This window comes from Mustela erminea, chromosome 9 (assembly GCF_009829155.1).
Source record: "Mustela erminea isolate mMusErm1 chromosome 9, mMusErm1.Pri, whole genome shotgun sequence".
NCBI lineage: Eukaryota > Metazoa > Chordata > Mammalia > Carnivora > Mustelidae > Mustela > Mustela erminea.
This window is the reverse complement of record NC_045622.1, coordinates 18,765,843-18,780,526: the sequence shown is the minus strand read 5'-3', so window position 1 is coordinate 18,780,526 and position 14,684 is coordinate 18,765,843. Positions and strand designations below refer to the sequence as shown.

Genomic DNA, 14,684 nt, shown 5'->3' with positions numbered 1-14,684 from the left:
CACAGGGCCCAGGGCAGGAGAGCCCGAGGCTCCGTGTCACCAGGATCCCCTCTGGCTTTGGCCCAAGCCACAGCTCCAAACAGGGCCCTCCTCCATCTTCCCACATCTGGCAGTGCTCTGGGCACTTGGTGAGTTTCCTCCTCCTCTTTGTCCTCAGACAGGGAGGCTGGAGCTCTACCTGCCTGTGATGTCAGCTGCTGGTGCGGGAGGGAGGGGGAGGGCCGGCGGGTCCCGCTCCCAGAGGGTTTGTACTGGGCTCCTTCCTCGTGCTGAGGGAGCCTACTGCAGAGGTCACCTGAGCGGCCGCCGGGCTGCGGGGAATCTGGGGGCCGGGCACACCGATGGGAGCTCAAGCACTCTGGAAGTAGGCTGTCTGGGGACAATTTCTGGGCTAGAAGCAGCAGAACTGAAAGTATCCTTCCTTCTACCAGGAGGCTCTCTATTCTGGTGGCTTGACCCGAGCTGACATCAGTTGAGCCTGCAACTCCAGAGGCCTGGCCTGGCCTTTGGCCTCAAATTCCATGACTTTGGTTTCTCCATCTGTTCACTCGTGAATTCCACGAGCATCTGTGGAGTGCTTCCTCTGTGCCAGATAGAAGAGATACGGTCTCTGTCCTCCGGGGTCTCGTGGGCCGGCGGTGGGGAGACAGAGAAGTGAGCTGAACAGCGCAAACCACAAGGCAAGTGCTGGAAAAACGAACCACAGCCCAGCACTCCACCTGTAAAACGGCCCTCCCTAGCACACCTGGAAGAAACGAGGTGAGCTCCGGGGAGACAGGTAAGACGGGAACACCTTTCCTTCGAGTGAGAGAAAAGGTGATGCAAGAAATCCCCAAACTGGGGCATCTGGGTGGCTCAGTGGGTTAAGGTCTCTGCCTTCGGCTCAGGTCATGATCTCAGGGTCCTGGGATGGAGCCCCACATTGGGCTCTCTGCTCAGCGGGGAGCCTGCTTCCTCCTCTCTCTCTGCCTGCCTCTCTGCCTACTTGTGATCTCTGTCTCTCTCTCTGTCAAATAAATAAATAAATAAATAAAGTCTTCTAAAAAACTTTTAAAAAAATAAAAAAGAAATCCCCAGATTAACCATACCCAAAGCTCACACGATTCTCGTTCCCCCTCCTTTGATCTTGGGAAATCCCCTCATTTCCCACGACTCGGAGAAGACAGGTCCTGCCGCTATTCACCCCTCACCTTCCCGCCACGTGGCGTGGGAACTCACTTGCATCCACCTCCATTGGGATCTGGTCCAGGCCAATCCTTCCACCTGTGCTCAAGATCTTTCCTTGCCTCCTCCAAATCCTTGCTCCCTTATCTCCCGTAGGAACCACGAGCCCACTGACCAAGTCGGAATCCTGGAACTAACTCCCAAGGCCTCCCTTCTCACACCCTAAATCCAATCCATCACAAAGTCCTGGACATTGGAATCCCCTTAAAATGTATCCTGAATTCATCTACTTCTTTTCTTTCTTTTTTTTCTTCCTCCACAACTACCATCCCAAGTCCAAGCCACCAATATCCTTTAACTACACTGCTCCAGGTGCTTGCTCCCTCTGCAGCCACCATTCCTCTGCACTGCAAACTTCAGAATGCAAATCTGATGCTGTCAGCATCCTTCTTAAAGACTCGTAGTAGCTTGGGGCACCTGGTGGCTCACTGGGTTAAGCCTCTGCCTTCAGCTCAGGTCATCATCTCAGGGTCCTGGGATTGAGCCCCACATCGGGCTCTCCGCTCAGTAGGGAGCCTGCTTCCTCCTCTCTCTCTGCCTGCCTCTCTGCCAACTTGTGATCTCTGTCAAATAAATAAATAAAATCTTAAAAAATAAAATAAATAAAATATAAAGGGCTGTGTCTCCCTCTATTAAAACAATTTTTCCCCAGTCAGCCCTGCCTTCTCCTCTAGGTATCATCTCCTCCTCCCAGAAAAACTCCTAGAATAAACTCTCCTTGCTCGCCCTCTTCTTCCTCCCTTCACCTACGCCCTTCTAAAACTGCTCTGTGGTTACCAGAGACCTCTGAACGGCCACTGCAGAAGATCCCATTTCGTGGGGCACCCCTGGGGACACAGTCAGCTGAGCATACAATGCTTGGTTCTGGCTCAGGCCATGGTCTTGCGGTTGTGGCATCGAGCCCCACGTTGAGCTCTGAGCGTGGAGTCTGCTTCAGATTCTCTCCCTCCCCCTCTCATTCACTCTCTCTCTCAAATAAATAAATAAAATCTTTAAAAAGAAAAAAAAAAAAAAAAGATGGTGCTTACCTTACCTGCCTCTTTCCTCTTTGATTCTGCCTTCTTGAGTCTGTTATTTATTTTTTTTTAAGATTTTATTTATTTATTTGATGGACAGAGATCACAAGTAGGCAGAGAGGCAGGCAGAGAGAGAGGAGGAAGCAGGCTCCTTGCTGAGCAGAGAGCTGTATGTGGGGCTTGATCCCAGGACCCTGAGATCATGACCTGAGCTGAAGGCAGAGGCTTTAACCCGATGAGCCACCCAGGCGCTCCAAGTCTGTTATTTCTGTCTCCTACTTTTCCCAGCTGCAGTGGGCAACATTTTGCAAATTACTTCTTTCTTTGCCTTCTGCTTACACTCTGCTGACCCTAAGACTCTAACAAGTAATATTAGTTCTCTCGGGATGCCTGGGTAGCTCAGTCAGTTAAGCGTCTGCCTTCAGCTCAGGTCACGATCTGAGGGTCCTGGGATCAAGTTCTGCATTGGGCTCCCTACTCAGCAGGGAGCCTGCTTCTCCCTCTACCTGCTGTTCCCCCTGTGTGTGCTCTCTTTGTGTCATATAAATAAATAAAATCTTTTAAAAAAAAATATTAGCTCTGAGAGCACCTGGGTGGCTCTATAGGTTAAAGCCTCTGCCTTCAGCTCAGGTCATGGTCTCAGGGTCCTGGGATCGAGTCCCGCATCGGGCTCTCTGCTCAGCAGGGAGCCTGTTCCCCTCCCCCCACCGCCTGCCTCTCTGCCTACTTGTGATCTCTGTCTGTCAAATAAATAAATAAAATCTTAAAAAAATATATCAGCTCTGTCTCCTGAGCTTTAAACAGGTATAGCCAACTGGCTGGTTTCTCTCCCCACCTACACACTCAACGTGTCTAAGTTAAACTCACCACCACCCCTGCTCTTCAAATTCCTCCCACTTTACTCAACGTTTTAATAATGATAAATATAATACTAATAACAAAGCAAGCACATATATAATAAGAGCCATGTGCCAGGCACTGTGCTATGCTAATTATCATAGACACAAACACACAAGCTCCTCCCAGTAACTCATGAGGTATGAATCATTACCATACCCATTTTATAGATAAAGAGATTGAGGCGCAGTGGTAGAGTGGTTTGCCCAGGATGACACATCATGCACTTGGAAGCACGATCAGAGCCCAGGCAGGAATTTAACCTCTGGCCTGTGCTGCCTTTTATTTGCTGCCCCTACTAGAGAGCTTAGGTTCACACCAGGTGCCCTCCTCAACCCAGCTATAGGCAAGCTTTGTCAAACCTACTTAACACATTTCTTCTTCAACCAGTTCCTCCTTTTCTGTCCTCGCTAGTCTAATTCAGAAACGCCTTCATCTGAACTTGGCTTAAATGTCACCAGGTCAGTAAGCTGTTCCTTCCCACCCATCTTAGTGTTACCCCAAAAAGCTCTGGTCCACTGTACCACCCTTTTCCATTTTCCTTTTAACCACTGCTACTGCTGGATGCTTTCTTATTCACTTGTTTGTTGATACCTATTTCCACCCACTACAACGAAAGCACCATGAGAGGGGAGACTACACTTAGCCTAACACTTAGCCTGTTCATGGCTGCAGCTCCCAACACCTGTAAGAGTAGCTAGCATATAGTATGTGCTCACTAAATGTGTTAATTAGGGACCGGATGGTAAATAATTGTCAGGTTCCCTTTCCCTGTCTGCCTTCAACACGAGCCCTCTAAATCCATCTCTCCCAGCAGGACCGAAATGACTTTTCTCCCCAAGAGTCTCTATAAGGTGACCTAGGAACCCCCATGCTCAGAATCTCTCCCTCATTTCTCCTCCTCTAGAAAGAAGCCCACTCTGTCATGGCAGGCTGCAACGTGGTGAGGCAAGTACCTGCCTACCTGGGCAAAGATGAGGGCTAGTCACTCACCAGCTCCCCACCATCGGCCATGATCGGCAGTGATGCTCAAGTATTTGAAGTCCCTGAACACGCCTTTCTCCCACCTCTGTGCTTATGTACGTCTTGTTCCCTCGCCTGGGAATGCTGCCCATTAACAGACTCCTACTCAGCCTGCAGCTCTCAGCGGAGCACAGCTCCTTCCGTGGAGCCTTTCTGGGTTCCTCGGCCCCCTCCTCCCTCTCCCCTGCCCTCACCCCAAGTACAGTGGCTGTGCTACTTTGCAACAAATCTGGGGCCTCCGCTGAGCCTCCATTCCCTGTACTCTAACATAAAGATAGTAACAGCCCCTATGTGACAGGGTTGCTGAGAGGATTACATTTCAAAGCGTATGCAAGATTCATCACACCCGGTTAGGCATCTTAGCGTCCAAATTCTTTAGTTTTATTACTTTATACGAAATCCCGTGTCTGTTATCACATTCTATTATATTTGCGTACTTATAGGAACGTCTCACCAGGAGACAAGAAGACGCTCAAGGGGAAATCCCATGCCTTCATCTCTTTATCCTTGGTGTCCACATCTGACATTTTAAGGGCGATCAATATTCTACAAGTCCTCTGTCTCTGCTTCTTCAAGGACAGCAGAGCACAGATCATTAGGAAAGTGAAATCTCACGCCACCCTCGTCATAGCAGGTATCTCTTACGAAGCACCTACTACGAATGGGGTGGCACGTTACACATGTTATCTCATTTATTCCTCTCAAGGAAAGACTTTTACAAGCGAGTAAACTGAGGCTGAGCAAAGGTAAGTAAGTTGCTTCTAAAGATGCAGGTAATAAGGAAGAAGGGAGTCAATCCTAAGTCCGTTTTGACTTCAGGGATTTCACTCTTTCTAGAACACCATGATGCCCACCATCAGTGAGCCTCCAGACATCTTTTTATTTTATTCTTTTTTTAAGATTTATTTCTTTGTTTTAGAGAAAGAGAGAGTGGGCACACACATGCACAGGAGTTGGTGGGGACGGGGAGCAGACTCCCCAATGAGCGTGGAGCCCAACACAGGGCGTGATCTCATGACCCTGAGATTATGACCTGTCCTGAAACCAAGAGTCAGACGCTCAATGGACTGAGCCACCCAGGCACCCTGAGCCGCTACACATCTTGCAGCCTGGACTCCAGCAGGCTCCCCAGCATCCTGCAGACACTTAGTAAAGGTTTGGGGCACACACACTGCACGCAGGGACAGATACATGAACCCAGGCAGCCCAGCCTCGGTGCTTGGTTACACCCCAGCCCTGCCCAGGGCTCCATCCTCCTACACGGAAAGGCTTCCTGGTCAACCAGGACCGAGTTCTGTTGAAACTAACATTGTGTACATAAACCGTCCTCAGTGAAACAGTTCCTTTTTCTACAGCTCTGGCTTTGACTGTTCCTACCACCATGTGAATGTATGAAATAAAGATCTGGCAACGTCAATGTCAGTCTGACAGTTGGTCCGGTTTGGGCTGAACCTGGGAGTTAGTGTTTTTTAAGGGTATCCCTGGCTTCACCTAGAAGCATGAATATAGATTTACTATCCCACATTTGATTACACACACTTACACACACATACACACACACACACACACACACACACACACACACACAAATACAGACTTTGGAGAAGATAGGTCTATTCTTTCTACTGGAAACCTGAGTTCCTGTCTCTGAGACAGTCCTCATTTCTGATTTTCTTCCTGAAATTGACTCTTCTTGATGCACACCTGCCCAGGAAATGACTGCCTCCCTGCACCCTCCCACCACCTGCCCCTATTATGGACCCAAAGCCTTTCTCCTTCAGGAATCAACACTGATGCGAATGAGGAGGAAAACGGTCAGAAGCCCTTGGGTTTGGATGCCCTATTGTGGCATCTCCTCCTTTGCCTTCGGGTGGACATTTGTTAAACTACAAGACGGGAACTAGTTTGTCTCTAAATATCCCACCTATTCTGAACCTTGTACAAGAAAAAGAAAAATCGGTGTCTTACTTAACAGCTGAAAGTGTACATCATATTGAAGGATTAGAATTTTTATCTTTAAGACACAAGTAAGAGATGTTCATTTTTTTTTCCTGTTCTGTGAAACTGTCCCTCATCCTGGAACTGGTATGGAGAATTAGGGGCAACCACAGAAAAGGGTCCAGGCTACCCGCCTCAGACCTGACCATTTTCGATCCATAATACCTGCTCGGCAGCCTCCCAGGGGAGTCATGAGAATACAGGAGGTCACACAAAGGCCTCGCCTCTGTTGGAAATGCCACCACAACCAGCAGGGCGCACCGTCCATCAAATGGGGGCCCGGAGCAAGGAGCCAGACCCTCGCCACTGCTGACAATCTCCCTGGGGTTTGGATCTCATGCTTGACCCAGGCCAGGAGAACACAGGCCGGCATCCGAAACGCCCCAGAGAGTCTCTTAATTGGGTAAAAACATATTACAGTAAGGGTTAGGGGCAGAGTGTTGAGGGTTTGCTGTGAACCGAGGCTGGTGATTAATTAGCACTCCGGGGACCTGTTCTCTCCAGGAGAACCAACTGGATGCAAAGAGAAAAAAGACTTCGTTCAGAATGGCCACGGTGAACACATTCCAGTCCTGAGTTTCTGAGGCTAGGGTCTGCAGGGACCACCATGGGAAGCATACTTCTGATCAAATTTTGTTTCCCGTACTGTCCAAAGTAAGTTGGTGCAAAATTATATCCACTGTCCACCAGAAAGAGTTAGGGAGCCGTCAGGGGGTCAAAAGTAGGAAGGATCAGAGAAGATATCTAGACGACTTTCTGGGCAGAGGTTCAGACTGGAGACCTTCTGTAACATCTCATTTGGTTGAGGAAGTGGGCAGAGAAGGAGCTAGAACAGAATTTACGGCAATATACAATCCCGAAGAGCAAACAAAAGGCAGGGCTCTCTCTAGCTGGCAAGCAGTCATGTCCTAGAGGAAGAGCTGAAGTTGCCTTGGGAAAAAACGTGGAGACTACAACTCACCACCTGTTCCCTCTCTCCAAGGAAGGCCCCCAAGCAGCCTAGATAAAAGGATTCTGCCAGTCAGAATGCTGCTGGACAAGGACCAACTGGACCAACTGAAGACACTATGACCAGAAATGGACAGGACACTTCAGGAGATGTTTGATGCCCAAGCACAGGGAAGGGAGCTGGGCCAAGGGAACTTAAGGGTCCCTGCTAATTTTGCGAGTATGATGGATGAATTCCAGAAAGCAATGGAGAGGGAGGGTAGGCCACTCAAGAGACAGACAGAACTGCCATGGGATCGTCACTGATTAAGCATCTTGACAAAAATGATTAGTCTTTGCCCCTGCTGGCCCTTTGCCTTCTATCTGCTCGATTTCGGAGTTGATAAGCTGGACTGATACTTGAGAACTTGGGTAGAACGACACAACTTTTTTAAAATATTTTATTTATTTATTTGACAGAGAGAGACACAGTGAGAGAGGGAACACAACAGAGGGAGTGGGAGAGGGAGAAGCAGGCTCCCCATGGAGCAGGGAGCCCAATGGACCCCAGGATCCCAGGACCACGACCTGAGCTGAAGGCAGAAGCTTAGCAACTGAGCCACCCAGGCACCCCAAGAACTACACAACTTTATAATGTAAAGAGATAAGTATAAGGATTCCCCAAGCCCCACGCTCTTGGCCAGAGGGGCTCCCCTTACGATACACCATGCAGCTTTTGCTGGAAGCCAAGGGATCCACTGTAATCACAGCGTTATGCTGAGCTGGAATCCTTCTCACTAGGATCTCTTCACCTCTCGCTCTATTTCTTAGATTTTCAGGTACTTTAAGAGTGCTGTTATACTCACCGTGAATTTTCTGCTTTCCAGGCTAAGCCACTCTCCCTTCTACCGGTCCTTATAGTACGTTATCATCCGGACCATTCCTTCTGGATTCTTCATTTATCAGTATCTACTTCCAAAGAACTGGACATGATACACCAGTCATAATCCAAGTAGTACAGACCAGTGAGGTCTTTTTCGCTTTTTAATGAGCAAATCCGGACTTTCAAAGATAACCTTAAATCCCACATTTAGGAAACTATTCTGGGGGCACCTGGGTGGCTCAGTCGATGAAGCCTCTGCCTTTGGCTCAGGTCATGATCTCAGGGTCCTGGGATCGAGCCCCACATCGGGCTCTCTGCTCAAAGCGGGGAGCCTTGCTTCTCCTTGTCCCACTCCCCCTGCCTTTGCTCTATCAAATAAATAAAATTTTAAAAAGAAACTACTGTAATATAGATTTTTAAGTACTAAATATAAATATATTAGCACCTTTCCTTTAAAAAAAAAAAAAAAATTGTCGTCTGCACCCATTGTGCCATCTGAAATACTCAAACCAGAGTCGGTCAGCCTCCGTCTTCTCTCTCGATCCCCGCTCAGTGTCTGCCCTAAGTCTGATAACTGATGTAGAGGTACATTCTCTTTCCTCATCCAGTGCGTTGACAGAAGCAGTAGACAGAGCACGACCAAAAGCAGACCACTCTGGCGTCCCGACGGAGACCTCTTTTTTTCATTAGTTAACATCAGGCCAATCGCCCTTCACGGGCACCGCAGCTTCGCCTGCCGCAACAGACCCCCCCTCCGACCACCGCACAGGCCCTCCACGGAGCAGAGTCTGGTCCTCCCATCCCGAGCGTTTAACTTCGTCGCACCACGAACCCTCCAGCCAGCACTTCGGGGCCTCATGCTCACTGCCCCTCGCCTGTCCACCCTCCTTGACCTCTAAAACCCACAGTCCACGTCTATCCTGCTCTGCCGCCGTCACCTGCTGTCACACATCAGACCCGTCCGCAGCACTGCACGCAGCCACTAACACGCGCCTCAAGCCAAGCCCGCTCGCGCGTCTTCCCAGGATCTCGGGTTCACCACAGGCTGACCTTGCTCCTAGCTGAATAGCAGAAGCCTTTAGAAGCTGTGGGTCTGCGCGGCCCCCTCTCACTTCCTGGGTGAACATCGCGTCTCTCTGCCCGATCTGAGCACAGAGGTCTGGCAGCCTCCTCCCTCGTCCCTCCTCCCCTCGCCCCGGTTCTCCCCCAGTGCTAGGAGGGCGGCTGGACTCCCACGTTTCAGCCCATCCTCTCCCTCCTCCCTTGGCCTTACCTTTCCTCCCGTGCTCTGGGACTCAGGAACCTGCTGGAATCATCGTCGTGGCTGCTCTGCTGGCTGCTCTGTTGGCTGCTGAAGACAGACACCGGATAGGAACCGTTACTTTCTTTCTCAACCCTGGGGGGAGGTCATCTAGACAAACAAACCGCGTTACAAAATTTCAAAGATACAAGCTCCCCCATGTGACTTTAGGCAGGATGTACTGACAGGCCAGAGGCGGGAGGAATGACACAATTTGGTACAACCCCACCCATCACATCTGAGGCCCAAGAGGAAGATCCTAGGGTTCCCTGGTTCTTCCTTGTCTACACAGTGTTGGGGAGCAAATGCCTCCAGTATTTTCTACAGTTGGGCCTCTTAATCTGTAGAGCAGGGTAACAAGCCCATTCTTCTTCAACGTCCCTGGAGATGCCAGAGGCAGGTACAGACTGGGAGGGGAAACTGCAGCAGGGAGAAACACTTGGTGGGGGCAGAGGTCGGAGGTCAGCAGGCGGCTTCTCTGCCTCCTGGGAAGGCAGAGCAAGGTTGAGGATAAAGGCGGGATTACAGGGTAAGTCCCTCCACTCCTGAACACCCACCCTGCAGGCGAGGTGATTCCAGCTAGGCCTTCAATGCCCAGAGCTCTGCTCTTTAAAACGCTTTCATGGGAGTTAGGTGGAATTCGCCCCTCTTTCATCTTACTTGAGAGGGAAAAAAAAGCTGTCCAGGCACCTTATGACTACTAACTAAACACACGATTTTTATTGTTATTCATTAACTAATCCAAGCATCTGATCAGAAGTCAATAAACTCGAGCCCTCCAGGCCAAACCTGAAGCTGCCCATTGTTTCTTTCCACTGCCCTTTGAGAACGATGTTTATTTTTTTAAATGGTTAGGGGGAAAAGTCAAAACAAGAATAACATCCCACAGACACAGGAGAATTGTTATGAAATTCAAACTTCAGAGTCATGAATAAAGTTTAATTGGAACATGGCCACACCCACGCATTTACATATCCTCTGGGGCTGCCCTGTCAAGAAGGAGCTAAGACAGAGAGGATTAAGCAAGTCTTGAGTTCATTACACCTGCGAAGTCTCAAATATTTATTATCTGGACCCTTACAGAAAAAGCTAGCAAACCCCCTGCTTTGCAGAGAATCTATTAATAACAAATTCCTATTACCATAAATGTCGCTGTAACCCAGACTCCAGTAGAACCCAATTGTTTCCTTGTTCTGATGGACGGCTCAGCACAAAAGAAATCACTGATCTCCAGGGACTGCATTTCTCAGATGAGACCCCCAGGTCTGCTGAAACTCTGCAGTCTGGCAGGGTGAGAGCTTGCTCCCGTCCCTGTGCGCTCTCCCCCAAAGTGGGGCGTGATTTTTTGTGGTCACACTTATCACTACACTCTTAGGCTCTGTTCTTTCAGCAAGAAGTAAACGAACTTAGAAGCAACCTGTACCAAATTTTCAGGCACATACATACACCGGAAATCAGAAGAGCACCAACACAGACAGCTGCCAATTGCCTAGAGGAACCTAAGTGTGTACACAAGTCCTTTCTCTTTCATTTACTCTACGCGGACCACTTTTGTTCCTCCTTGTTCCCCGTGGAGTGGTTCCTCCTTTATCCTCCCCTTCGTGAGGTCTCCAAGACTCGCCCATTAAAAACTCCTCCTCAGGGGACGCCTGGGTGGCTCAGTTGGTTGAGCAGCTGCCTTCGGCTCAGGTCATGATCCCAGCGTCCTGGGATCGAGTCCCACATCAGGCTCCTTGCTCGGCAGGGAGCCTCCTTCTCCCTCTGCCTCTGCCTGCCATTCTGTCTGCTTGTGTTCGCTCTCATTCCCTCTCTCTCTCTGATAAATAAATAAAAATATTTAAAAAAAAAAAAAAAAAAAAAAAAAACTTCTCCTCAGGGGTGCCCAGATGGCTCAGTGGGTTAGGCTTCTGCCTTCGGCTCGGGTCATGATCTCGGGGTCCTGGGATCAAACCCCACGTCCGGCTCTCTGCTTAGCAGGGAGCCTGCTTCCCCCTCTCTCTCTGACTGCCTCTCTGCCTACTTGTGATCTCTCTGTCAAATAAATAAATAATATCTTTAAAAAAACAAACAAACAAAACTCCTCCTCACAAAATTGTGCCACGGTGTTGTTAACCCATGGAATTTCTTACACTGGGACTAACTTGTTATAATGCATCGGGCACAGAGTCTCCTACAGAACCTGGGATACATGTGGCACTAGGGCAGAGTGGAACAGCCAACGGCAGTCAACCAGCCCAGAGGCCCAAGATCAGCATTACAGCCTCTTCAAAGAAGAGACTTGGTTTGATTCCATTTCTCCTGGTTCCTCCCTTCTCACCCTACCCTCTCTCTGGCAATCAAAACTTTAAGCTAATCAAGGGGCTCCCAGAATTAAATGATGATGTACCAGGGTTTCAAAAAAAAATTCTGAGTGGCTGTTCGCAAGCTGTCCCACTAGGTGGCACTGCTGACTTCCAAACCAGAACCGGAGCCATCCCTCGCTTCCAAAACCCAAACTAGAAGCAACCTTCTGGTGCCCCCTTTTGGCCTGCCCCTTGCTCAGGAAGCAGTTCAGATGGTGGAGATGAAAGCACCAATGGGTCTCCTCCAGACGGTTTACTGGTTCTAAATCACCAAGAAACATTAATCTGTATGCACTTGACAAATATTTATGTAATGCGGTCCGTGGGCACATGTGCCAACAGGAGGCGGCATCAGGCAACGGTTTTAAGTCTAGGCTCCAGAACACACTGCCTGGGACTGAATCCAGACTCCTCTGCGCCCACATTACCTGACCTCAAGAGCAAATGATTTAACGCCACTTTCCTTACCTACAAAATGGAAGGTCCACGTTAGTGGTGATAGTCCTGACCTTACAGAGCTGTTGCAAAGATTGAAGAATGAACATATGGGAAGCATGGAGAACAGTGTGTGCCGCCCATGAACTGCTGCTGTGTGTGTGTTACTGTCATTCTTGCTCTTATTTGATGTAAGGCATCATTTTGTGGGTCCTGGACCATAAAGACATGAGTCAGGGAAGGATCCTGTGCTCACAGTGTTTACAGTCTGGAAAGGAAGAGGCAATATATTTTACCTTTAAGAGTAGGAAATCAGGGGCGCCTGGGGTGGGGGTGCTCAGCCAGTTAAATGGCTGCCTTCAGCACAGGTCACGATCCTAAGGTCCTTGGATTGAGTTCCACATCAAGTCCCGCATCGGGCTCCTTGCTCAGCGGGGAGCCTGCTTCTCCCTCTGCCCCTGCTCATGTACTTGCTCACACTCTCCCCTCTCTCTCTCTCTCGCTCAACTCTGTATCTCAAATAAATAAAATCTTTAAAAAAAAAAGGGAAAGACATTCTATTTTAGCTCTGTTTACCAAACATTTATGTACCAGACACTGTGCTAGGAGACGGGACATAAAGGAGGCCCAGAGAAGGCGCGAGTATTGGCCACACAGGGCGAAGCCGCAACACTAGAAGACAGACGAGGTGCAGGGGGCAGACACTCCTGTTGGGGGCGAGCAGGGAACACGCCAGAAAAGGGACACCAGAAAAAAAGGCAGGAATCCCTGGTGGCAACAGCCCTAGGGTACACAGAACCCCTCCCTTACAGCTCCCAGGAAGGGGCTGGTCACCCGTCCTCTCATGTTCGGAACTTGCTTTTCAACAGTCTTAAAAAGTGAGATGGCCACCCACGTACTCCTCCACTCCATCCCCGTGAGATAATGCTGTTGAGCAGAATTTCCAGAGATTCAGGGGCTAGCTCACCCTCTCGCATCAACTCTTAAATGAGACTTTTCCTTCCTTTTTTTTTTTTTTTAAGATTTTATTTACTTATTTGACAGAGAGGAACACAGAGAAAGGGAACACAAGCAGGGGGGAGCAGGAGAGAGAAGCAGGCTTCCCGCTGAGCAGGCAGCCTGACATAGGGCTTGATCCCAGGATCATGACCTGACCCAAAGGCAGAAGGACTGAGCCATTCAGGCGCCCTTAAATGAGCCTTTTTAAATGATGCAGACCCCCCGGGAAGCTCGTTCTGCTTCCTAAATGCATCTATCCGTCTTCTGAGGTCATGAAAAATGCAACACCAGACTAGGGTATTCATGGATATGGAATGCCAGAAGGTCAAGGGCCACCTCCCAACCACTCCGTTTTCATGAAGACCTTGGACGGCCTGAGTGTCCATTCTGGGCTCTCTAGCTTCAAGTCAAGAAGAATTTGGAGGAAGTCCAGCAGAAGGCACTAACAGATAATAATGTCTGTTAGAAAAACCTTTTGAAAAAAAAAAAAAAAAAAAAACAACTCTGAGCAAGGATTTGGATCTGGGCACTAGATAACAGAAAGTCTGCTGAAAGCCTCAAGGAAGGGGCTTTGTACAGGCAATTGTTTGCTGTTCCCCCCAAGATGGCTAAAGAAGTAAATCCCTTCTACTGTAAATGCAAGCTTCACATAAAAATCACTGTATGAATTAAATTTTGAAACACTAGAGTGTGTTACTAAATAAGGTAGGGAAGCAGCGTCTTTCAATTCTGGAATATTCCAAAGGAAAACCAGCTGAAGTAAATCAGATCCGTAATCCTGGTTTTCTTCTCCACCAGCAAACGAGTACTGGGAGCTTATCCTCGAAGGTCATATTAAACCAGTAACACTGGCACAAGCTGGGAAAAATACTTTGTAATCGGAGCCAAAGCACACCTCGGAAGACAGAAAATCATAGACTATGACCAGGAAGCTCCAGGCTGGTAATTCCCATAATTCCCCTGATCGCCCTTCCTCCCCCCCAACAACCTGGGACACTTTCAGAAAGTACAGGCTGAACCCACAAGCCACCAGTAAGGTGTCCTTTTGTCCTCTGGAAAGTACAGCTTCCCTGCCAGGGAAACTGCATTTGGTACTTTTCCTGAGTGGGTGCTTCGTACATAGAAATAGCTCTTTCTCCCCCAGACAACACTGAAGGGGTCATGGCCTCTTAACCTCCATATGGGGGTTGGGGGGGGGTGGTGTTGAGTGATTCAGAGGATTCCAAGCAGGTATGGGGATGGGCAAGCTGTTATTTCTAGAACCTAATGGAAACTGTCCATTTACCCACACTACTGCTGTGCAGACTAGTGATTGAATTTCTTTGCTTTTGGTGGTCACCAGAGCAATCTAGAGTGTTGATTTATAATAACTGGAAGCTTCAAAAGGCTCAGAGTGGCTTTGATTGATACAGATCTTTGATTAATAAAAATGGGGAAAGAAATTAGCTTAGGCCGTGGACGCAGTAGAAACGGCACAACACAGACCAACCTGGTTGTGGCCTGGCTTTGTTTCTTATCTACTCTCTACTTGGGCCAAGTCCCTTCCCCTCTTTTAGCCTATGCCCCACCCATACCTCCAAATTATAGAGCGATGCTGAGGATTACTTTGCAAGTAATCGCATTACAGTATATGAACTCAG

At 48.8% G+C, this 14,684-nt stretch overlaps 1 protein-coding gene across 16 annotated transcripts in view; it reads right to left on the bottom strand.

Annotated features, from left to right (window-relative positions):
• Positions 1-14,684, bottom strand: part of GRAMD1B (GRAM domain containing 1B) — a 243,565-nt gene that overhangs the window by 124,340 nt on the left and 104,541 nt on the right. For 13 of the 16 annotated variants that reach the window (XM_032357893.1, XM_032357901.1, XM_032357882.1 and 10 more), the window contains one exon: positions 9,242-9,319. In XM_032357893.1, the coding sequence (XP_032213784.1) occupies positions 9,242-9,319 (78 nt within the window). Of the gene's footprint in view, positions 1-8,416; positions 9,183-9,221; positions 9,320-14,684 lie in introns of those variants that run through there. The other 3 variants (XM_032357902.1, XM_032357883.1, XM_032357900.1) reach the window with 3 other exon arrangements.